This window comes from Mustela lutreola, chromosome 11 (genome assembly GCF_030435805.1).
Source record: "Mustela lutreola isolate mMusLut2 chromosome 11, mMusLut2.pri, whole genome shotgun sequence".
NCBI classification, from domain to species: domain Eukaryota; kingdom Metazoa; phylum Chordata; class Mammalia; order Carnivora; family Mustelidae; genus Mustela; species Mustela lutreola.
Window position 1 is genome coordinate 54,619,553 of NC_081300.1, and position 26,476 is coordinate 54,646,028.

At 41.3% G+C, this 26,476-nt stretch overlaps 1 protein-coding gene across 25 annotated transcripts in view; it reads right to left on the reverse strand.

Moving 5' to 3' along the window:
• EPB41L3 (erythrocyte membrane protein band 4.1 like 3) overlaps positions 1 to 26,476 on the reverse strand; it is a 178,152-nt gene that overhangs the window by 67,942 nt on the left and 83,734 nt on the right. For all 25 annotated transcript variants that reach the window (XM_059140635.1, XM_059140639.1, XM_059140641.1 and 22 more), the window contains 2 exons: positions 21,554 to 21,753; positions 17,163 to 17,360 (listed from right to left, as the gene is read on the reverse strand). In XM_059140635.1, coding sequence (XP_058996618.1) covers positions 17,163 to 17,360; positions 21,554 to 21,742 — 387 coding nt within the window. In that variant the 5' untranslated portion in view covers positions 21,743 to 21,753. Of the gene's footprint in view, positions 1 to 17,162; positions 17,361 to 21,553; positions 21,754 to 26,476 lie in introns of those variants that run through there.

Below are 26,476 nucleotides of genomic sequence, written 5' to 3' on the forward strand. Positions count from 1 at the left end.
TTTTCTGAGCTGAAATCGTTGAAGTCATGCTCTATAAAGTAGTGTTGGGGCCCTGGAGCATCTTTTTGACTCTATGATGGCCCAGAGCCAATTTAACCTCAAGTATTTCCTTCACCTCAGGTACTTCCACAGCCCACGTCCTTGCAGAAGGTGGGTGATACCCTCTTTGCGAACATGTTTATGAAGCTCTCACCTCTCTTGAGCGATGTCACTCTCATCCCAAGGCCTGCTACTAAAAATACAGCTCTGCAATAAACTGACAACATAAAACGCACCGAATCTAAGAATAATTAGTGAGAAGCATCATCTCAAATCGACCAACCATTACTTAGTGCTTACTGAAGGTGAGATCAAGAAAGTAACAATCATTCTGACTTTATCATCTACTCCTGGAAAAAGTCCGCAGAGAGCTGCCGGAGAGTGTTTCTCTCGAAAAACTGGACTCAGGAAAAAAAAAAAAAAAAAACACGCTTCTTTGGAAACTTTTGAAACGGGGGTGTTTCTATCATACAGACACTGAGTGTCCAGGTTTCCTCCCCAGGGCCTGTTAGAGAGCTCAGAACACATGTTTCTGGACTAACCTCCTTCCTGGCTTCTTCCGTTTTCTCTTGGTGCTGCTTTCTGTGAATTTATTTTCTTCTTGTTACATTCTGTGCACTTACACAAAACACCTTAAGTCCTTGTTAGAACATGGCAGGGGATAAATAATAGAAGCCCCAAGTAAAATGTATTTTGGGGAAAGAAAAATTACATTTCCAATTTTGGTGGGTATTTTTCTCCTTATAATGAATTCTACACCATTGTCCTATTAAAAAAGGTCTGCAGATCATGACAGTCTGGATAGGTTTTTTTTTTCCCCCCGTAAAGGAATCAGTGGACACATTAACTGAAGCATTCTGCTTGGGGTGATCGTTTAAAACCATTCATAAGCTTGACACACTCAGTCCAATGGCATTTCCCTGAAGAATGTGGTGGCTCTTTGGTGACTTTATTTGCTGTCACCATGGCATTCCATAAGAAATAACAAGTCCCTTTATTCTTTCCAGTTTTCCAAACACCATAATAAGAAGCAATTCCTTGTGTTGGCTGCACATCTGTACACCATCACTCATTTCTAGAAGCAGCAGCAGGGAAAATGAGGAGCATTCCTAAGTGGCAACAGGACTGAGAGAGAGGATTTTCTTTCACTCTTCTTAGAAAATGACTCTAAATGTACATACCAGTTAAACACAGCTGTCTGTTACAAGGAGAAAAAAAAAATACATTCCCACACAGCAAGGATGTCTTATTTGTTGAAAAGAAGAAATCTCTGCTGATCAAAGCATTTCATGAATTAATATCTAATCTGGCCATTTTAATGTGCCATTTGTAGAGATATCCTGGACCAAGATTTCAGGAAACAGTCACCAGGCAACACTAACAAAACAGAGCAGCCTTGGCAGGAGAAGCAAGAGAAAGACCTACATTTCATTTATCTAGAAATAAAATACTCATAATAGTCATTGCATAAGGGAAATCATACCAACAAGCTATAGGAAGCAAACTCTTTTGATGGAAATGCTATGTGTTCCAACAAAAAGCTCCCACAACTTGGAATCCATGACCTCTTCTAGAAAAACAAATAAAAAGCTTCAGAAAAGCATCCTTTGCTTCTCTGCTGTAAAGAGAGAGAAGTGAACCCCAAGTTCAGCACTAGATGCCCTTCTTCCCTGGACCCGGGGTCGGGTCGGAGCAGGGCATCCCCATAGTCCCAAACTAGAAAACTCTTGGAGGCTCTGCATAAGGGTTTGAGAGACACAAATTTTAAGAGAGCTTTCTGAATGACACCACTGCTTCACAGTTTATAGTATAATTATAGTCCCTCAAAAACCACAACTATTCAGTACACCAGGGGAAAATGTCTCCTAATAGCTATTAAGTTGTTCACAGAAGTCAGGGCTCAGTCATTCCTTAGAAGAAATGTGGAGTTAGGGTTCTTAGCACTTTGTGTTAACGGAAGGTCTACAGTATAAAAGGCAGCCAAAAGCCAAAGTAAAGAACTGAAAGAGAAACTGACAACAAACGGCAGGGAGGCATAAGAATCAATCACAACAAATGACAATCTGAATTTTCTCTTAAGGGGTGGTACCTTAGATGGTCTCCAGCTTCCCGTTTTCTATATTCAATATGGCAACCGATGACTTAGTGGCATTTAGAAAATAATATCAGAAATGCTTTCCTATGGGGTGTGTGGGTGGCTCAGTGGGTTAAAGCCTCTGCCTTCGGCTCAGATCATGATCTTAGGGTCCTGGGATCGAGCCCCACATCAGGCTTTCTGCTCAGCAGGGAGCCTGCTTCCCTACCTCCTCTCTCTCTTTCTGCCTGCCTCTCTGCCTACTTGTGATCTCTGTCTGTAAAATCAATAAAAAAATCTTAAAAAAAAAAAAAAAAGACATGCTTTCCTAAACAGACTGCTCTCCCCATTCCCAACTTTAAATGTTCCCCAGTCTTCCCCAGGACTCTGCTATTGATGCTCCTCTTACTCTTTCACTGACTATCCACACAATCTCATTCATTCCCGTATCTGAATTAGTATAAAAGGCAATGGCTCTCACAAAGCCTACTCGTCTGCCTTCTCTTCCAAACGCTGAATGACATGTCCAATTGCAATAGCAGACTGCTACTTTCATTCCAGGCACTTTAAATACAATAGTTCTGAATTAAATTCATTATCTTTCCCTATACACTTTTCTTCCAGGATTCCACGTCTGCCTATATAGTCACTCAATCCAGAAATTTGGAAGTCATTATAAGTTATAGTCTCTTACCACTATGCATATCCCCAACCCACACCAATTAACCAACTCTGCTCATTTTCAGGATAGTTTTTTAAAATCCATCCCCTCCCCTGTAACCCACTGCCACTGCCTTAGCATCTCTTGCCGGGTTTGCTGCAAAAGCCAACCAGTGCCCATGTTTCAAGTCTCTTCCTCTTCAATTACTATTTCACAGAAGTAGCTTTTAAAAACAGAAATGGCCAAATAGCTCCCCTATTGAAAGCCCCAGAAACCCTATCACCTCTTGTGAGAGGCAGAATTCTAAAATGGCCCAAGATTCCCTGTCTCTCAGGTGTATACACATTACACCATCCCTGGGACTGTGAATAGAGTAGATCTCGTTCCCGTGATTAGGTTATGCTATGTGACACAGCTGACCTTCAGATAGGGACATGATCTGGGTGGGCCTGACCAAACTGTGTGAGCCCCTAAAGGCAGAGTTTTCTCAGGCTGGTAACAGAAAGGGGAGGCAGACAGATGTGAAGATATGGGATTCAAAGCCAGGGGGGTTCTCTGTTGCTGAGATAAGGAGGCATCACTGCAAGGACACGAGAGCAGACTCTGCAGCCAAGAGTGGTCCCCGGCTGACAGCCAGTGAGACAGTGGGGACCCCAGGCCTACAACCAGGAGAAAAAGAATTTTGCCGAGAGCTTGAAGGAGCATGAAGGTGTCTATATCTTTGCTCAGCCTCCACATGTAGATGTTATCAGTGAATAACGTGGTTTCTGCTTTATGAGACCTAGAGTGGAGAACCAGCCAAAAAATGCAGGGTGATAAATATGTGTTGTTGTAAATTGTTAAGTTTATAGTAATTTGTGACTCAGCAAGAGAAAATCAAAACATCTAAACAATACCCAACCCGGGTAGCACATCGAACCCATCCAACCTCATGAGTCTTTGACCTTCCTTTCCAGCTCATCTGTCTCCTGTGCCCTTGATGTTCCAACTACAGTCAATGCTCGTTCTTCTCATTTCCTTACCTGCTCCGGTTCTAACCAGAATTATGTAACTATCCTGAGCATAGTTAGAATTACTCTGGAAATTCAAAATTAAATAAGATAAAACCCATGAATGCTGGTGGTCTTTCAGCTGCCTTACAATACCACTGAAGGGACGGTCCACCAACGTTCTCTAATAATTAGTATCTACCTGCCAAATCATGACACACATGCTTACCATTTTTAATATGAACCAGCACTAAGAACGATTTAACTTCTAAGGAGGCATTTAAAACTAGCTCAAGGTTTGTAGGTTTGCTTTTTATCATTAGCCCTGTTTCAAAACCTAGATCCTGAAAGAGAAAGAAGAGCCCAGGAGAATACCTCAAACAGCCACTCCCAATTTCTTCAAGCAAGAGAGAAGTTCTCCATGTAATAAAGGATCTGTCCCAACATGAAAAGGAAGTGAGCTGGGTAAGCTCCCATCTCTTTCCTTCTTCCTGGCTTCTTCTATGGCATCCTTAACTATTTAATTAAGACTCAGCATAGCACAGAATTCCTAATACAAAATAAGAAGCAAATAAACAAACAAAAAACCCTCTCATATCTTATACTTGCTCCAGAAGGGCAAAGAAAGGAGTACCTGAATTTTTTCCCCCCAAAGACTTTATTTATTTGACAGTCAGATAAAGAGCTCAAGTAGAATGGCAGGCAGAGGGAGAGGGAGAAGCAGACTCTCTGCTGCGCAGGGAGCCTGACGTGGGGCTCAATCCCAGGACCTTGACATCATGACCTGAGCCAAAGGTAGATGCTTAACCGACTGAGCCACACAATGCCATGATGACCTGAATTTTTAAAGACACTTAAAATAAAACTGAACAGTGAAAAAGCCTCTTGAAATACATCGCTCAGTGTCACTAGGTAAGAAATCAGAAAATACAGTGAGACGACGTTTCTTTGAACTAGAAAGAATGCTCTGCGCCAACTTGCACAGGGACTAGAGATGAAGGAAGAAAAGGGTGATGTTGTCAGGCCCCTTCCATAATAGACTTTCCTGCCTGATTTGAGGGAGGTCATTACCAAAGCCAAGGAACACTACTCTACTTGCTCGCCATAAAACGTGAGTCAGTTCAGGATAAGAGACTATCATGAAAAGCCCGAAATGGAGTGTGTATAATTATTTTCAGAACATATTCAGGCTTGTTAAACACCTACTGATTTCTGACACCACAGGAATAGCACCTTAGCTGTGTCTTCTGTCTGTTCTCAGCAGGTTCAAGTCAGGCAGTGGAAGAAAAAGCAAATTTCCTGTTTTCCAGGTCATTTCTCAAGCCTCACAAGCTTCTAGGACACTGGTTTAGTTGTTCTTGTTGTTCTTTAAGACTGACTTTTTTTTAGAGTGGTTTTAGATTCACAACAAAATTGAGAGGTAGGTACAATGATTTCCCACATACTCCCTGCCCTACACAGGCACAGCCTCCCCCACTAGTAAGATCCCCCCTATGAATGGCTTGTTTCTTTCAGTTGATGAGCCTGCACTGATTCATTATCATCACCCCGTCTACACCTTACACTGGGGTTCACTCTTGGTGTTGTACCTCCTGTGGGTCTGGACAAATGTATGGTGACGTATCACGAGAAATACTCTGTCCTCTATGCTCTGCCAGTTCATCCCTCTATGTGCCCAGCACCCCACCCCATCCTCGGGCAAACACTAATCTTTTACTTTCTTATAATTTTGCCTTTTCCAGAATCTCATCATCTTTTGAGTGGCTCCTTTCCTTTAGCAAAATGCATTTAAGGTTCCTCCATATCTTTTCCTGGCATGATAGCTTGTTTCCATAGCACTGAGTAATATTCCATTGTCTGGATTACAACACAGTGTGTTTATCCATTCACCTGAAGGACAAAAGCAAATCTCTAAACAGTATGGAAGCTAGGATCCCATTTTTATATTAAAGTAACTACTACTCTACAGAATATTTTTGTTTATATTCTTATAAACAAGGCCTAGAAGGATATACTTTATGACTGGGGGGTGGGTGGAAGTTCCATAAAGCTAGGGAAGCTTCTGAAACTGCTGGCTACTATAGTCCCAAGAGGGTTTGTGAAACCTACGAGCAGTCCACATTCATTCGTTATCACTCTTGACCACCCTGAGAGTTCTGGTTTGCAGAAAATGGAGGACTTCAGGGGATGAGTGACTTACAAACAAATGGCAAAGCCAAGATGGCACAGTCTATTGCTAGCTGCTATGATATGGTGCTTCCCCAAGTTTGCTACTCTTAGGCTCCATATTCCATTCTTTGGAGAGTCAATTGTGAAAATGTAGTCTATGGTACCACAATTCTGCAGTCTGATGTGATTACTTCCATAGTAATTGATTTGATACAGAGTAAGTGATCTGATACTTCCCTAGATACTCATATGTTCAATACATAGGCCATCTACACATTATGCGTTTCACCAACAAACTTCTAAAAGCCTGCATGGGGAGTCAGGGTGGCTCAGTTGGTTGAGCCACTGTCTTCAGTTCAGGTCATGCCCAGGATCAAATCCCGCATCGGACTCCCTGCTCAGCAGGGGGTCTGCTTCTCCCTCTGACCACCTTCCCCCTCTCATGCTCTCTTTCTCTCTCTCAAATACATACATAAAATCTTTAAATTAAAAAAAAAAACTGCATGAAAGTGATCCTTTTCACTGATCTGTTGGTTCCACTACTCAGTGAACGGATTCAAAGAAAAATTACAGTTCAACATTTCTACCATTCTATCTTTAATGAACCCTCGAGTTTTGAGAAGCACAGCATAAACATGGACACGGTAGCTTCCTCAGCAAAAGTCTCTGGCTATTTAAGCAAGCTGAAATTTGTCAAAGCTGAACCTAATTCTTCCATTCACATGAATTTTTAAAGGGCTATTTTTTGGTGTGACTTGTCCTAGACACTCTGAGCATGTCTGTCTGATACAGAAAACTTGAGAGAATGAATAAATGTGAGAAAAATATAAAACCTTGGCAAGAATGACAATTTGTTTTTTGCGTATTGGTAGCCCCAAAGGGGGCTTACATTCAAAGCTAAATGCACTATTAGCCTTGAAATAAGTGCCCAGATTGGCTGCTGTATTTTATTAATTGTGGCTGCAATAAAGATTGGCCACAGAGTACGTCACTAACAACAACAACAAAAAATAAGGCATGTATTCAATATCACTATGAAACATCTTAGCAGCGCTTTGTCCCCTCTCTATCTCATTATTTTTCCCATCTTCTACTGAATTATTTAATTGCCATATCCAAACAGCAAATATGACTGAGATGAAATACTACTGTGAGATTTTCCCTTTTGAGTTGAAAATATTCTCCAAAGTAACATGTCACCATACTCACTTCCCTTTATACGACACTGGGCTGTAACACACATGTACCAGCCAAACCCTGAAACCAAGGAGAGCCTGACCATGTGCTCCATTTTCTGACTGGATCAGCCAGTGTGTAGACACCCGGAGTCATGTGAAAACTAGCTTGTTGTAAATATTTTACCTTGTGCCTACAATAGGACCTTCATTCTCATACTGTACACTGGTCTTTCCTGAACCTACTTCTGTATTTTGTTGGAAATGTGGATGGGCACACATGCATGTGCACACACTCACATTCTGAGGCACTGAACTCAAGTTCATGTTCTCCTCCTGCTCAGAACCTAGGATTCTACTAGACTTCAACTCTGGATTCAAAAAGAGGACCCAGGTGCTGTTCTTGGGCCTCTGACCTAGGAGACAAGTCAAAAGACACCTGCCTCTGAAAGTGAAGGTAATCCAAGAAAGTGGTATCAAATTCAAAAGACTACCACACCACGTAGAAATGGTCCCAGGTTATTACTCATCTGTGAAAAGATTTTCTAATCTTGTGGCTGATACCAGTAGTCTCCCTCCTAAACTTCCTTTAGGGCCAAGACTATTTCCATGAAAAGAAAGGCATCAATTTAAATGCTAACTAAGGGGAGATGAGCTATAATCTTGAAAATTATAACCTGTCTTTCATGGGGGAAATGCTGTAATTATAAAATGAACTGGCAATTGATCAGGAAAAGTGAAACAAAAATCCCAGTAGAATGAAAACTGCTTCTTTTCAGAAGGGACGGCTAGGGTCTTCAGTTTCAACTGGCCTTTTCACTTTGAGCTGGGCTGTGGTAACTGTAGAACTTGCCCCAAATTATTCTATATTAAGCAAAGAGCTGAGCCAAGCCTGAACTTTGTTCCATATACCAATTTGAGGAGCTCTGTACTATATCTCCAACTCTTTTCCTCTTTCTTCAAAATGAAACAATGTTGTTTCTAAGTCCTACTCTTCACACAGTATCTTATCTCATGACAGTATAACCAGAAGCAAAGGCTTGGCGATCATTTCCAGAAATGAGGTTTAAGAAGTTTTGAAAGAATGACATTCTTTCCATAGACTTGACCAGTCTCTCTCGGATAGGATCTGCTCATAACCTCAGAGCCCTTTTGTTCCAAGGGAGGCCTAATTAATTAATCCACTCCAGGCCTAAAGCCAAGCTGCCAGTTTATTAAAAGGAGACACTTATTAAGAGTGTCTATTACAGATGTGCTTCAAGGAGGTTTCAAAGCCTTCCAGCCTCCACCAGAGGGAAGGGAAGGAGAGACAGAAAGAAAGGAGACAACAAAGTGAACAGAGGAGACACTTTGGTGGTCTTATTTCCTTACTTACACCAAAACCACATACATTACCTACAAAATTAATAAAAATCGATTTTGAGGTCAGAAGCTTACAGAATTGCAGAGAGATATTTAAGAATCTGATATATTATTAAATAATTTGAAAAGCAGATCTTTTTCCATCCCACTATTTCAAAAGCCCAAGCTGGGGATAAATGCTATGTTTTGGTTTGTTCCTTCTGCAGCTATAGACTTGGAATGTTTTTGAAGCCCCAGTAAAGAGACCTCTGGAGCAGAGGGCAGGAGATCTGGGTTCTTGGCCTTCTCTACCTGGTCCAGGCTGGGGGTCCTTGGGCACACCAAGAACTGCTCTGGGCCTATTTCCTCATCAGTGAAATGAGGTAGAAGACAAAGTTATTTCCAAAGTCCCTTTCAAATTTAAGATTGTGTGACACTATGAGTAAGACAATCCCCTGTTAAGCTTCAAGTCTGAATCATTTGGTTTCCAGTGCCTGGAACATAATAGGCCCTCAAGAAATACTTCATATGGAAACCTCTGCAAAATTAATAGAGCTTCCTGAGAGGTTCTGTACATAGTATGGTGTTAGTTTTACAGATTGAAATGGTTATAAACAAACAGAAAAAAGCATTTGCATTAAGGCAAATAATAATTAAAACTCAAATGACTCACTTTCCTGTTTAAAAAAATACTTCAGTGCCTACCTACTCTGTACATACTGATCAATGTATTTTGGAAAATACAAGGATTTTAATGCGGTGTCTAAGCAATGTGTTGAGATTGTAATATAGGTCCATGGCTAGGAAGACCCTCGGAACAGCTAGGCCACTTCAACCTGTGTGAATGCGAGGTTGTGGTCACCACACGAGGGACTGACGGTCCGCCATGTTGGGAGACTCTTCCTGAGAGAAATGAGCCATGTCTTGGTCTAACATAGGGAAGCACTTTCTTGGCCTTCGGGGCCAGGACAGAGTTACAGGGGGCATGAGCCACACTCAGCATGCAGAAGCAGAATGGATGCTACGTGGGATGGCTGTCGGTCTGTCACACCCAAGAATGCCACTTGAAGTAACAAATATTCTTTCTTTTACACGGTCTTGCCCTACACATCAAATTAAGCCTAAACTTAGTGTGCTACGGGGAATTATTTCTGGAGAAGCAGAAGTCTCTTTCTGAGAGACCAAACCTTCTCCTGAGCTCAGAGAAAGGTGTAAGTGGTTGACCCATCATTGCATAAGGGTCTGTGGCCGTGAGGCAACGAACAGAGGAAAGGAATTTAAAAGATTCTGTACAGAGCACATGTGACAACTCTCAGAGATAAAGCTGTGGGAAGACTCTGAAGGAGGTGACATTTAAAGCAAGCAAACCAGATACAAATACATGAACTATAATCTGAAATTCTAATCATGGGCTGTTGAGAAGTAGAAACCAGGATTATTTTCCAACCTGAAAGACTGTTTCCTTCACTATACAAACAGGGAAGAGACATCTTTGTCGAAATCAACCACTGTGTGGTAAGCGGCTACGAGACACACAAGACTGCTCACCAAGGCAGGTGAACGGCTTGTTTTGCTGGTGACTCCCACCTGCCCGCACGCAGAGGAGCCAAGCCCATTTCATCAAATCAGCAACACGAGGGGGTCGGAAAACACTGGGAACGTGAAGAGAGGAGTGGTAATGTCAAAAAGCGAAGCTAGCACTTCAGCCACACAAGGTTAGACTATGGACGTGCAAAACCATCTCCTGTCATGCCTTAATGCCACATGACAATGGGCAGTAAAAGCCAAAAGAATTCCTCAGTGATTTTTATCTGTGATACAGCATCCATCCCTCAATGCACACAGACGCTTAGGTTCCCAAATTCACTCAGCTTCCAAACCCCCACCTGGGACCAGTGACTTACTGGAGGGTTTGACCGCTTAGATTTCTTCCCACTCATACTCCTCATTTTAACCTTGCTATGGTTTAGAGGGTTTGACAGATCCTGTCTACACTCAGGATGACTATGAGAATTTATCAATTTTATTTATTTTTTTTTTAAAGATTTTAATTATTTTTGATAGAGGCACAGCGAGAGAATGAACACACACAGGGGGAATTGGAGGGGGAGAAGGCGGCTCGCTGCAGAGCAGGGAGCCCGATGCAGGGCTCGATCCCAGGACCCTGGGATCATGACCTGAGCCGAAAGCAGATGTTTAATGATTGAGCCATCCAGGCGCCCCCGAGAATTTATTACTTTTAAAAAATGAAAACCAGGAGAAAAGTTTTACCAATTTTAGTAAAAAGTGTTCGTTTTTCTTACCCAAGCCTTAATGAGGACAAATCTGAACACCATGGAACCATTTAGTACTGGTTCTGCCAGGTAAATGAGAAGGTGTGTGTTGACAGTCCTTGTGCTCCTATAACTGCACTCGAGTCATCACACAAGGAAACTGAGTTAATTAAAGTCCTTCCATCGTTAGGAGTCCCCAGGGGCATCGGCCTTCAAATAGGAGAGCTGGTGCTGCTGGACTGAAGGCCATCAGTGACAGCACACAACAGATGGCACGAGGTGGTAAGGCGTTCAGTTGAGCAGAGAGACCTACTGAGAGGTTAAAGTGGAATTTACACAATTACACAGACTCAAAAACTCTGTGGTTTAAGGCAGTGTGGAGTGAATGATACTTGCACTGGTTTGGAAAAAATCCTCATTTTCTAGCTTTTTCCAATTCATTATTATTTCTTACAATCCATGAAAAGGAACAGGTGCTCTAATCAACTTCGTTGGATTGTGGCAATTCTATTTGCTACCCAGTCAAGGACTTCCAAAGCAACTATCAGGTATTTTAATCACATAACCTACACAAATTAGAAAATTCAGACACCACGTTTGTTTCTCCAGCCAAATCCCAGTAAGTAGAAATATGAAATAGAAAAATGAATTGGACAGTTAATGGAATCATGGACAAGACAGAGCATTTGGAATTTTTTTAAACAGTCCCTTCCTGACGAATAGTTAGAAGGTTAAAAAAAAAAAAAAAGGCATATTTAGGACATGGTGCCATAAATTTTCTTACCCTCTCTGGTTCCTTAGAAGCATCTCTATGGTATCGAATGATAGTCATGGAGCTCATTCAACCAGAGGACGCCTCGACATGGCCAAACCTGGGCGCCGGCTTTTATGGCTTCAGTGTTGCAACAAAGTAGCTCCATTTGATTTGCCCCAATCTGGATAGAAACCTCTCTCCAGTGCAGCCGATTCATTGGCATGTTGCCCGGAGGTATCAGTTCTGTGTGAATTTAACTGGGCCCATAAACACTAAGTCCCTCTCACCACTGGATCAGCAATATTTAGGGGCTAAATGGAGCGAGGTGGACTTTCAAATGCATGCATGGAGAAACACAGCAAGTTCCTCGAAAGTCACACCTGCAAGGTAAACCTGCCATAGCTTTTCTAGTGATGCACTAGACTCCTGCCCCCAAACAGGCTGTTTGGAAAAACAAACCAAACTATGCTATAAGACGGATTACACATTTTACACAAGCGGAACAAAGTTGCATTATGAAATGTGGACTCAAATTTCAGATCATGTCTGCCTTATTTTCCTAAAACCAAATCAGGCTAGATAAGAATGGTGCCCAAACAAGAGAAAACATTTGTAATTGGATGGTCATTAGGAAATACATTGTGTGCTAATCAGTCAGACTGAAATGAGTCTGAAGAACACAGAAGCAATGTGACTAAGAAGTGGTGCGCGTGATTTCCTTCAATGCATGGGACTGGGATATTTTTCTCTATTTTTTTCTTTTATAATTCATGTCTGAGACATAAACAGCAACTGTGATAGGAAACTGGCTACAGGGAGTTACTGGTGTTCTCTAATGGTCCAAGAGAAATAAGGGAATGGCAGTGTCAGTAATTCTGCTGGGCATACAAGAAAATAGGGTGGCATATAAACATTGGCCAAACATCTATGATCAAGACGCTTAAAAGATGGTCTTCTATTGTAAGAAGATCTTTTCTTCTGTTTTACTCATAATAAAATTTTCTTATACTTTAGATGATCAATATTTAAGAGTTGGAAAAAATTATTGAGGCAAATTACATGGAAAAACACTGAATGTCACAATGATCCAAGCCTACTGCTGGAGGGAAGTATGAAAAATGCAGCCGGATTGGAAAAGGCTTCTATCTAAACATGAGGAGGCAGGAATCAAAGACTTAAGCATTCAGTCAGTGTGCTCAGAGAGCAACCAACCAATCCTGTAACTCACTTGTCCAGGTTCTGGAAGTGGGACTGACTCTGTCCCACTGCAACACCATGGGGCTAGGGGAAATGCTACCTTGTGGTTTCAGAAGAAAAGAAAAGTGGGCTGAGCTAGTCCAAGGTAGGGGTGTGTGTGTGTGTGTCTGTCTCTCTCTCTCTCTTCACAGGGGGTCCTTTACATGTGACTATATATTCTCATGATGAAGGCATGGCAGAGGTGAGCCTTGTTGATTTTGATGGTAAAGCTGTGAAGGCATTAAATAGACCACGGGGGAAAACACTTAAGCAGAGAGATTACCTTTTTTTTGGATGTCTTATTAAATGCAAAAAATACATGTTACTGGCTCCTGCATTCTGTTTTTCATTCACCTACCACTGTACATGTTGGGCACAGGAATCAGGGAGGCACTTCTGCTTTTTCAGTTCAGATTTTTGAGTCTTTTCTCTCCATGAATCTTAGACTAGGAAGGGGCGTTGGAAGTTGTCTAGTCTGAGACCTCATCCAAGGGACTGATGGCTTCCGTAAATGCACCTACAGTTTCTCCTGGAATCCTCCTGCAGAACACTTTTCACAAGGCTGACATCAATAATACAAAAATACGAAACATTTGTTTTCTGTTTACTTAAAACTTGGACCTCCCATAACTTCTACCTTAGTTTTACTCCCTATACCTTACGCAAACTATGTATGTTATGACAGACACTCCATGCCAACTTTTCCAAATAACTAGAATTAGCCATCCTGTCCCCTCCAAATCTGGAAGGGGACATGTGAAAATGTTTTCTTTATTCAACACATTCTACCTCTAATCATTCTTCACAAGAGGTTTCCAGATCCCTCACCATCCTACAACTCTCTGCTGAGAAAGCTCAAGTCAGAGTTCACTGTTATTCCCATTATTAAAAAGCTACCACTTATTAAGAATATGCTATGTTGTAGAAAGTAGTCAAATTAAGAATCTGCTTTAATCTTCTCAAAAATTGCTTTTTGAGGCAAGTATTTTCACTCCCATTTTTTCTGAGTAAACAGCTTCAGAAAGCTAACATTCCTTGAAATCACATGGGTTACAAGTAGATGAATCTATTTTCACACTTGTGTCTGGGGGCTCTGAAGAGTGCTACCCTGTATGAATTAAAGAGCAAGATACAGCGGATGGGATCTCTCAGGCCGGGGACACCGGCTGGGGTGGGTGCTGGGCGCTGCCCCCATTTGGGGAAACCACACGCTGCACTTCCACACAAGCCACGGTGACCACACGGAAGTTTCTGACATATACACCACACCGCTGCTTAACGCTGAGTCTGTAATCGACCTAAACCCAAAGATTAGTTTCACCCAAACTGTTATTAAGTCTGACCACCCTTTCCCCCAACGTGTTTCTATTTTGCATGTGATCCTTATACAGTGAAGTCCGGCCTCCATTCCCACTAAACGTTATCTCGCTACCTTGCTTCCGTGTCACACACTGTCCACTTCATGAGAAGCCCGGATTCTGGCACGTGGGCTGGTAGTCACTTAAAAATATCGTTCAGCTATTTGTTAGGCGTGTGCCTTCATCCAAGAGGTTGATGAAAACTCTGTGTACTGGAGAGCAAAACTGAAGGACACCTTCCCCAGGGCAATGTTTTTCAACACCATTTACCTACTATACCCCAAGCACCCTGCCAGCCAAGGTTTTATGTTCCCCAGTTTCCATCTAAAATCAAGAGTCACTTTGAATATGTGTTTTCAGCTATATCTTGTTGCCGCCTTGAGAACATCGCTGATTCACAATCTGTTTTTCAACGAGTCAGTAACAAAGAAATCCATTTCACTTTACCGTGCCCAAATTTCTCTGTTTTCTCCACAAGTATGTCAGTCAGTAGTGACCAAGTTTTCCTCTACTACCAATGTCTGTTGTAAAACTGAAAATATTCTGCTGGCCAAGGATTTTGTGTCCCAGAGAAAAGAGAATTACTCTTAATTTTTTTTTTTAAAGACTTCATTTATTTATTTGACAGAGAGATCACGAGTAGGCAGAGAGGCAGACAGAGACAGAGAGGGGGAAGCAGGCTCCCCACTGAGCAGAGAGCCCAATGTGGGACTCGATCCCAGGACACTGAGATCCTGACCGGAGCCAAAGGCAGAGGCTTAGTCCACTGAGCCACCCAAGCGCCCCTGTTAATTCTTAAGAATCTATCAACTTCAGGGCCACCTGGTGGATCAGTCAGTTAAATGTCCACCTTTGGCTCAGGTCATGATCCTAGGGTCCAGGGACCAAGCCCTGTTTTGGGCTCCCTGCTCAGCAGGAAGCCTGCTTCTCCCTCTCCCTTTGCCCTCCCACTCCACACACACACTTGTGCTCACTTTCTCTCTCTCAAATAAATAAAATCTTAAAAAAAAAAAAAATCTCAACTTTATAAAAAAAATTATAAAAGAAAATAACTGACCAACCTTGCCATGTCACTCAAAATGTTCACAGTGACATTAAAAGCAACACTGAATTGAATCCAAAATTAACCACAACATAAAAATTCTGAACTCAACAACATAGATTATGTCCCTAATACATTAGAAGCTTGGGCTGTAAATTAAGTTTAGCCACATGATCAATACTTCATGTATATCACTCAGCCCTGAGGCATCTATTCCCCCACACAAAACACTATAAACTTTTAGATTCTCCTTTAGAAAGCTCTGGTAGCCATGACTAGACAATGGCCAGGTCAACCTGTTTATTCCATTAATAATACAATCGACAGAATGACTTGTCTCAAAATTTAAAAAAAAGCTTCACTTAGATCAATTTTTCCAGAAAGTGGATCCACCCTGGCAAAATACAATCTCTCTCATGGCTACAAAAGTCCTTTAAGCTTCAGAGTAAAACCCAGGTGGGAGTACATTCCTGGATCTCCCAATTTCAAGAATAAAGCTCTCAATCAGTAACCGGACACTCTGAGGTCAGAAATCCACCGAAGCCAAAGCCAAAAAAAAAAAAAAAAAAAAAAAGTCAAAGATGGATCTGTGCATGGCACGCCTTAGACAGGACCTTCGGAACATGCTTTGCCCTCCATGCCACAGCCCATCAGTATTTGTCAGGTGACAGGGAGACAACAACTCTATCAATTAATATACGATACAGTAACTTTTGATCTAAGAATTTCTTTTCAAAAATTTTTTTCCTCTATGTTCCTGCAAATTAGTAAACCAATCCCACCCTACCATCAATGGCAAGATCAACATGAAATGGATTTGAATCTTATGATCCAAGAAAAGGACTGGGTGCAGGAGGGCTTTACGCGAAACAGAACAGGAATGAGGAGGGAGTGCAGAGAAAGCAGAAAGGAGAGAGAAGCAAGGGAAATCGGGTGGGCTTGGGGCTGGTGGGGTCTTCGGAGGACTAGAAAGGCACGATGACACATGTACACTGCCTGTGGCGCCCGGGAGAGCCTCGGGCACACAGAGCAGAAGAGGTGCCCCGTGTAGACATGTGATGGGAGGAGCTGGGGGGAAGGGCGGCGTGACGTCTGCATGGCCAAGGGCAGGCAGCTGACGTGGGAGGCATAAGCTCTTGGGATAAAAACACACCAGACAGTGGCTAACTGAACATGATAAAAAGAAAAAGGAAACGTTCAACCTGAAACTAAATCACCTTGCCGAAAGAGCAAACTGTCCCCTTCCAGCCACGGGGAGAAGGTGCTATGGCTCGCTCACACCCAGACCCACTCCTGTGGTTTCAGTTCAGGTCCTTTATGTGTTCTCCATGACACAGGGAGAAGCCACCCATCTCCCCTGCTACGGACGGGTTTGTGTCACTCTCCTCTGTTAACCTGGCTGTGCTAACCATCTCTGATGAAACTCATTCAACTGCTCTTCCGAGAGGGATTTTCGCGTTCTTTGCAAAAGAACAAAGGATAGTAGACCCTTTTACACTCAGGCTGTATGCGATGTACATTTAAAAAATGACTCTAAGAGGAGGACAGTCATGGTTCAAATGATCCTACCAATCTACCAAGGCTATGTACAGAAATTTACAAGTTCCTACCAATTAAAAGTTGCAATGATGCAAGTACAAAAGATACTATTAAATAACTTAAAGTAGAAAAATGAAATTATCTGAATAGAAGAAGTAAAACTACTCAAGTAGAAAAAGTAAATTCATTGAAATGATAGCTCATAAGATATTAAAGAAAAACTTGATTTTTGAAGGCCCCCATTTTTTTATCCTACCATGGAAAGTGTTGGAAATTTTTTTTTAATTAAGATTTTTCTTTTGATCGTACCATTTCATAGACGTTATAAGTTCTTTCAGTAATTTGATTTCCTATTAGAGACTCTGGGAAGAATTTTGTATTGAAAAACGGACTGAATAACTTTCCAGGGTTCTGAAAACAAGAATGCATCTTCTATGTCTTATACCAACACTCTCCAGTTCTCAATATTTGGACCCCCCCCCGCCCCCCCAAAAATTTAAATATGCACTTACCTCCACATCACAGGTGTATTCTGACCCATCTAGAAGTATCACTTTGCACTGCATGCTTTTAGGCTTTTTGACAATCTTTAATGGAGATCGAGATAGCTTACTGCTAGATGACTTTTGAGAAAGTTTATCGTCTTCCAGTTGCTGATACTCTAGCTGTTTCGCAGCCCCGGCAGCGAACTCCCGTTCCTTGTCAGTGACCTGTGAAGAGCAAACAACGAACAGAGTTCACTGCAAGACAGGAAATAAACACTGCATTGCTCAGGCAAGAGCAGAACCCTGTAGACATAGACTTTCCTAAGGAGGAGAGGTCTAGATCAGGAGACTGTGAATGGACATTTACGTATACACGGATATTTATCATGCTAATGCTTTCACCTACATAACTTTTGCCATTTAAATCTACCAGTGGGGCTTCATTTCAGTTTGACTTGAGGGTTTAATTTAGAAACACAGAGTTAGCAAGTGCCATCAACACTTCACTAAGCAAAGGGGGATACAAATGGACTCTTGACTTTTTAAAAAGGCACTATTAGCCAGCACCGTCTTTAAATCATTTAAATTTTATCCACTGCACTCTATTTCCTTCATTCACTGGATCCTTCTATATTCTATGACCCACATCACTCCATATACATAGAAGATATCTGATCAACTTTAAGGCCTAGAGAGCTACAAGTATTAATCTTCTCAGTAATGTTACAACTATTAAAATATCTGATTCTGCTCTAAATCAATTCAATGAAGCCAGCAGCACTGAAATTCATCACAAAGTAATCCTCCTTTGTCCGTTTCCCCCGTCACTGTAATGAGCCAGTGTAAGAGCAGATCAAATCTGTCCAAAAGCTTTAATCTGCTTTCAAAGCACAGCAATGGAGCCCAGGCTAGAAAACTAAGAATTGGCAGACGATGTCCTAAGGAATAGTTAAATTCTCCCTTGAATCAATAAATACGCCTGGAAATCTCTCTGTGCAGAGACAGTGTCACCTCCTTCTTTAATCTATGTCTGTTTACATACACGTATTACATTAAGTACAATTGACACAACATTACACATAGTGTCACTTGTCCAAAATAGTGATTAAACACCCTATGCATTATGTTGTGCTCACCACAAGTGTAGCTAGCATCTGTCACCATACAATACTTTCTTCTATTAAATAAACACCATTGGTATTAATGTGCAAATTCAACTCATGGGCCAGACTATCATTTTCACTAGTCTGCAAATGAACACTGACAGACCAAAGAAAGATATGTTGTGAAATTCAATTTATGCCCCTTGAGTGAGCTTGAATTTTCTTCTCTCATAAACATACTATCCTCCTAGTAGCTAAAAAGTACATGATTTTGACAATAAACATTTACTTAGGTTTCTCACTTCAACTTTTTTTTCTTATTAGTGACTACAATTTTATGATGCTCTAATCACAAAATTATCTTCTGGTATATATTTATTTTGGATTTTAGGTATGGATTTCTGTGCTCATAAAGGCATTTTCTATCTGGTTTTTCCCTTTGGATTATAAAAACAGTCCCTTCCTCCACTACTTCATAGAGGAATTCAGAGCAAAGTTGTGTGAAGTTCTTTAGAATAAAAAGACCAATTTGCTGAGTGAAGAGACCATGAAAAGAACTGAAAAAACAACTTCAAAGGCCAGAATCGTTGAGAAGGCTAGAGGTAGCTAAAACAAGTAAATAAAAGAAAACCTGCTCTACCAACTTGGTCCAACTTTTTTTGGGGGGAGGGGGTGACTATTAGTCTTTCATATCCAAGTATTAAAATAGTGCTGCAAAAAAGTCAAACAATTTTGGCCTTAAGCTAGTTGAAGAAGTTTGGTAACCTTGGAATTTTTTTTTTTCCTTAAGATTTCTTTATTTTACTTAGAGCAAGGAAGAACAAGCTTGGGGGGAGGGGCAGAAGGAGAAAGAGAATCTCAAACAGATTCCCTGCCGAGGACAGAACTAGACACAGAGCTCAATCTCACAATCCATGACCTGAGCCGAAATCTAGAGTCGGCTGATTACCTGAACTACCCAGGTACCACAAAACCTTGGAATTTTATATCATATATTTGCTAAGTGCTTCTAACTTACATAAGACTTTAGCACTTTTTTAAAGGTTTATTTATATTAGAGAGAGAGAATGAGTTGGGAAGGGCAGAAGGAGAAGGAGAAAGAGAATCTTAAGCTCCAAGACTTGGGGAGGGGGGGCTCGATCTCAGGACCTTAAGAGCACGACCTGAGCTGAAACCAAGAGTCAGATATTTTATCAACTGTGCCATCCAGGCGTGCCAAGATTTCTGCACTTTTAATTCACATTTTCATCTCATCCCAGGCAAAGTCAACAGAAGCTATGTTTTTATTTAAACCTCACTACCTGGAATCAACTTTTACTCTGTATTGGGGAAGATGAAATTTCATTTTTCCTCTAATAAAATCTGTATGAGACAAAGCTTTCTGGGCTCATTTTAGGTCAACTCCAGGCACCCCTGAAACCACCAGCACTCAAAGGGAGGTGTTGTTTCCAAAAACGCTTAAAGCACAAACCCCATCACTGCGCCTCTCACGCATCTATTTTCAACAGCTTGAGGAGACCAAGGACCTCAAATGAAACATCCACTACGGTCATATATAATTCATTACAATTTTAAAATATCAGTATCAATGCTTCTGGCAACTCCTCTGTTTCATGGAATCCTCATGACAGCTCTGGGAGGCAGACATCCAGGTCTCCTCACCCTCATTTACACATGGGAGAGAAAAGGGCAAGGGCACAGTCTCCACAATTCCCCATAAAACGATAGCCTGGAATTCAAATCTGGCCAAGCCCATGCTTTCATCGTCATGGACTACCAAAACGTACTTCACCTCCAGCATAACTGGGATCCTAGTATGAATCAAAGAAGCCCAGAGCAGAAAAATCTGAGAAAACAGTCTTTTCTGATCCCTTCATCTTGTGAACGAGGAAGCGGAGGCTCAGAGGCTGATTGCGTTCTCTGAGATCTCTGAGGTAACTAAAATACCCGGGGAAGAGGCAGGAGTCACTGGTCCTCCTGACTCCTCAGCCAGCTACCTTCCCCTCAAAGTGCTTTAGTATCATTTCTCTCATTTTGTTTCAGACATCTGAAAATAAATACAGAAAATAAAATACATGTATCACATCACGTCTTGGCCCAGAAATTCTTTCTTCTGAACAATTATCTCCCACTCTCACATTATTTCATTTCAGAGTTAAGAGGAAAGAACGGGGAGGAAAAAATACCCAGCCTAGTAATTGTAAGTTTCTGAAGGTTTAAAAACAATCAAAACACCACCATCCCCATATCTCAAAAAATGAATGAATGAATGAATGAATGAATGAATGAAAGAAAAGGTAAAGGAAAACCGTGATGACAACAATGGCTCCTTAGATTTTGTTTAATAAGTTGGAAGGATGACCTTCAGCTCCCCATCGTGAAACATTTTAGATCAGACACAGCATCTATCTACAGAACATGAAAATAAATGTTATTTTGAATACTGCTTCAAAGCAGAACATAAATACCGGGGAGAAAAGAAATAATCAGGTTGTAAACGTAGTTTGATGTTATAATACTGTGTTGTGCCTTCCAAAGAATTTCATTAACATGCTGATTTCGTGTCTCTTCTCTCAAGGTCTTCTGTAATTTCTAGCTTGACACATATACTTCCAACTTAGAAAAAGGGCAATCATTTGCAGGGACTCCCAGATTTGCTTACCATAGCATGAGTGGATACCCTGACACATGTTCATTTCAGGTTTGAAGTTTCAAGCCAAAATACTTTAAATATGGATTCATTCAAAGCCCAAGTATAGGCCACACTATTTGGTATGAAAGCTTCTAAAAGAAATAGTCACATTACCTGTGACAACTGAACTATGACTCAATTATAGAGTTGAACACACACGCACCTGAGGGAGGGAAAGGAGACCCACCTGAACATTCACTCGAAGTAGCTGGCAACATCAGGATCAGAGTGACCCCTGGGAAGAATTAAAAGAACTCAAACTCCAGCCTGAATAAAAATTAGGAGGCTATTTAAAGCCATTGGCGTGGTGTCTAACCTTCCCAGATAAAACCAATAACCTGCCACCGAGATTTCAGTGTGGGTTTAAGTGCTTTAATCAAATGAAGGCGTTACCAAGCAAGGTTGTGGAATGTCATTCACTGAAAGTCTTAAAACAGCATAAATTCCCATCTGTCTGGGGCCAGAAGGGGAAAACAGATGACCCCTCATAGTTCCCCCTAGTGCTAGGAGACCAAGGTCAGCCCAGACCCTAGCAAAGGTCAGTAAACATTCCTGAAGTGGTTTTCTGGGTGATGCCAGCAGGTGCGAGGGACCAGGTTGGCAGCCTGGGTCCTGGGGCTCACCTCCTTCCTCACGGGGGTGCTGTGTGCCGCGGCCTGGAACTGCTCTAGGGCCTGGTGCTGCTCCTCGCCGCTGGGTTCGGGCCCCGGCCCCTGCGGCGCCCCTGCGTGCCCCTGCGCCCCCGCCGCCTCCTGGGGCTCGGCCTCCTGCTCCGGCTTGGATTCCGAGTCTGAGCCAGATTCGGTCGTCATGGTTGATTGTTCTGCAAACAAAAAATGTCAAGGTCCCATCAGTTGGTGTAATTACCTTCACAAAAACTAGGCACAAAACCAGGATGCTACGGGGAAGGGCTACACAGGACCACAGTCAAAAAAGGGAAACATACACGCAATCCAACAGGATCCTTCATACTGCACAACCCTAACAGACAATGTCCATTTACCGCAAAGATAGTTCAAAAAAATCAACATTTAACTAGAAGTCAACACTTATTTTTAAGAATCCCAGGTTTTACTCCTATTAGATTTTTGCCACAGATGGCCAGTCAAATATGTAGATGACTATATATCTTAGACACATTTAATTTCAGAGCAATGAATCTTCTGCATCAGCTGGATCTCCATCTGGGAAGGATAATCTAATAACAGAAATCATTTTCTCTTTCCCTCTCCCTTCCTATCTCTACCCAGAGCCCCTGCTCTGCCTCTGGAACCCCTGAAACCCACCATCCTTGCATGAGCAAGCGCCCTTCCTCTGCTTTCTCAGAATCCTGCCCGCCCTTTTTGAGTGAACAGTGACAAAGGCAAAGTCAAAGCAAAGGCTTTGCTGGTGACGTGGAATGGGTCCCACACTGGACAAGCCCTAGGCAGGGCTGCAGGGAGGCTGGGAGCCTCACCTCTCCCTCCGTCACCAGTGAAAAGTTGCAGCTTCTTCCGGACTTCCTCCTGTTCCCCCTGACAGTTCAAAGAGGAGTTTGTCTCAGCTAATGAGGGATTCACATGACATAGCTTAATATATTATATAATAATCTTTTCTTACACCAGAAAACACCTTCTAAAATAGAACCACCATCTTGTAATAGTTTGCTAGTCAAGACACTTCAGTATTTTGTGCCTTAGTTTCCACATGTGTCAAATGAGGGAATGGAACCTAACCATAACCAAAGAACTTACTTCCTGGGGGCTCCTTCCTCCCCCTCTTAATGGGCATGCCACTATGCTTATAGCAGTTTTTTGCCAAAAACAGCAAGACAGGAGCCGTGCCGGTGGCTACCATGTCATTTTAAGTCATTTCTTATCTTAGGTAGATGATAGCTATTTCAAAAACAAATATCCCAGACTGTCATATGATTTCCCTTCCTAATTTTATGGTAAAAATATCAGGAAAAAAGGGCTAGTGTAACACTCTAAGCAAATGATACACCCGTTAGTATAATACGGAATTATGCAAAATACTACTCCATAGCAAAATCACCATTTAGTTCTGTTTTCGCAACACGGGCTGGAGAATGTTTAATAACTTCAAGAAGAGGGAGCATACAAATACCAATCTATGTCATAAGCTAAATGCTACATCCATGTTTCCAACCTACAATCCTATTTACAATCACCAGTCATCCTTTCTGTTGACTAAAAGACATAGCAACTTGGCATGTGCTCAGTTGCCCAAAGCATATGTAAATATCAAGACCAAACACTGAACAAGATAGTGATCCAAATAAAATGAACACATTTTCTTTTTTCCTTTTATGTTTTAGATTTTTAAGCAAATCTTCAAAGTAAATATTATATTCCCTTTTGTATGCTTTTACTAGAAAGCATTAAGTCCACAGAAAAAACAGAGAGAAGGAAAGGTGGTATTATGGTGTAATCCAGAGCCTACAATCAAATTCAACCTTTTAGAAGGGAAAGGGTAAATTTTAATAGTCAATTCAATTTGCTAAACTCTCAATTAAGTGCCAAATGTAAGTCAAGCACTGCCTATGGCTTAGAAACAGAAATAAATATGTTTTTAAGGTTTTTTTTTTTTTTTTTTTTTTTTTTAAGATTTTACTTATTTAACAGAGACAGCATAAGCCAGGAGAGTAGAAGAGGGAGAAGCAGGTTCCCCACTGAACAGGGAGCCTGATGCAGGACTTGGTCCCAGGACCTTGAAATCATGACCTGAGCCAAAGGCAGTCACTTAAGCAACTGAGCCACCCAGGTGCTCCAAATCAGAAGTAAATATATTTTAATCCAACCCCTCTCCTCACCCCAAGGACAATACATTTTCTCCATCTTCCTTATTGTAATTAAACATTGTTTAAGCTGGCATTCCTTCACCCAGCTTGAGACCATAGCAAGTTGAGGTCAGGTGATGAGATCTGGACCAATGAGAAAAGAGAGAATATGTTTGCAGTGTTTAGGTCATCTTCATAAAGGCAAGGGCACATGCCCAAGGTTTCCTTTCCTCATTGGCTAGGCAAAAACTGATCTACCTGCTCACCACAGATTCAGTCATGGAGGCCTCAAATTCAGAAGGATGCCAAGGCCACCCCTTCCAACCTGGGCCCCTGGATGAACTCACGGAGCACAGCTCAACTGCTCTGGACTGTTCCAGAAATTCATTTGTCTTCCTTGAACCTCACTATGCTTTCTCAGGGCCAATCTAATACATATTCTCCAGAATAAAATTCTACCAAAATATAGTCATGCTCTAAGGGTTCCCATCTCCTTAAAACAAATAGCCTTCCGTCCATCTCACATTCTCCATCAGCTAGACCATATTTCTCTGCTTTCCACTTACAGCTTCTCAAAAAAATTTGTTGAAATATAGAAGAGCAAATGATGGAGAATAAAGAAGCTGAGCAAAAGAGAGACAAACTACTACTGGACCACAAGGGGAGAATTTGAGGGAGAAGCGATACCGTAAGATGAAACAGTATTAGAATAATTGGGATTCCAGAATAATAATAATATTGGAGTATACTGGAGCAAATTATAGTAGAAATTTAGTACGGTAAAGGGAACAAGCATCAAAATCTAGGAGGCCGAGATAACCCCCCTCAAAATCAATAAAAATAGGTCCACACCCCATTATCTAATAGTAAAACTTACAATTCTTAGTGACAAAGAGAAAATCCTGAAAGCAGCTCAGGACAAGAAGTCTATAACATACAATGGTAGAAATATTAGATTGGCAGCAGACTTATCCACAGAGACCATGCAGGCCAGAAAGAACTGGCATGATATAGTCAGAGCACTTATTGAGAAAAATATGCAGCCAAGAATACTATATCCAGCTAGGCTATCACTGAAAATAAGAGAGAAAAAAAATTAAAAAGAGAGATTAAAAAGCTTCCAGGACAAACAAAAAATTAAAAGAATTTGCAAACACCAAACTAGCCCTATAGAAATACTGAAAGGGGTCCTAAAGAGAAAGCCTAAAAGTAGTAGACCGCAAAGGAAAAGAGACAATACACAGTAACAGTCCCCTTACAGGCAATACAATGGCACTAAATTAATCTCTCTCAATAGTTACCCTGAATGTAAATGGGCTAAATGCCCCAATCAAAAGACACAGGGTATCAGAATGGATAAAAAATCAAAAGTCATCAATATGCTGTCTATAAGAAACTTATTTTAGACCCAAAGACACCCCCAGATTTAAAGTGAGGGGGTGGAAAACAATTTACCTTGCTAATGGACATCAAAAGAAAGCTGGAGTGACGATCCTTGTATGAGATAAATTAGATTTTAAGCCAAAGACAACAATAAGAAATGAGGAAGGACACTATATCATACTCAAAGGGTCTGCCCAACAAGAAGATCTAACAATTTTAAATATCTATGCCCCTAACATGGGAGCAGCCAACTATATAAACCAATTAATAACAAAATCAAAGAAACATATCGACAATAATACAATAATAGTAGGGGACTTTAACACCACCCTCATTATAAATGGACAGATCATCCAAGCAAAAGATCAGCAAGGAAATAAAAGGCTTAAATGACACACTGGACCAGATGGGCATCACAGATATATTCAGAACATTCCACTGCAAAGCAAGAGAATATACATTCTTCTCTAGGGCACGTGGAACATTTTCCAGAATAGATCACATCCTGGGTCACAAATCAGGTCTCAACTGGTACCAAAAAATTGGGATCATTCCCTGCATATTTTCAGACCACAATGCTCTGAAGCTAGAACTCAACCACAAGAGGAAAGTGGGAAAGAACTCAAATACATGGAGGCTAAAGAGTATCCTACTAAAGAATGAATGGGTCAACCAGGAAATTAAAGAATTGAAAAAATTCATGGAAATAAATGAAAATGAAAACACAACAGTTCAAAATCTGTGGAACACAGCAAAGGTGGTCCTGAGTGGAATGTATATAGCAATACAAGACTTTCTCAAGAAACAAGAAAGGTCTCAAGTACACAACCTAACCCTACACTTAAAGAAGCTGGAGAAAGGGACATGTGCACCCAAATGTTTATAACAGCAATGTCCACAATAGCCAAACTATGGAAAGAACCTAGATGTCCATCAACAGATGAATGGATAAAGATGAGGTATATATGTACAATGGAATACTATGCAGCCATCAAAAGAAATGAAATCTTGCCATTTGCAACAACGTGGATGGAACTAGAGGGTATTATGCGAAGTGAAATAAGTCAATCAGAGAAATACAATTATCATATGATCTCCCTGATATGAGGAATCTGAGAGGCAGAGAGGGGAGTTTGTGGGGTAGGGACGGCAAAAATGAAACAAGATGGGATAGAGAGAGAGAGACAAACCGTAAGAGATGTTAATCTCACAAAACAAACTGAAGGTTGCTGGGAGGGGGAGAGATAGGGTGGCTGGGTGATGGACATTGGGGAGGGTATGTGCTGTGGTGAGTGCTGTGAAGTGTGTAAGCCTGACGATTCAAAGATCTGCACCCATGGGGGCAAATAATACTTTATAAGTTAATAAAAATAATAAAAAAATG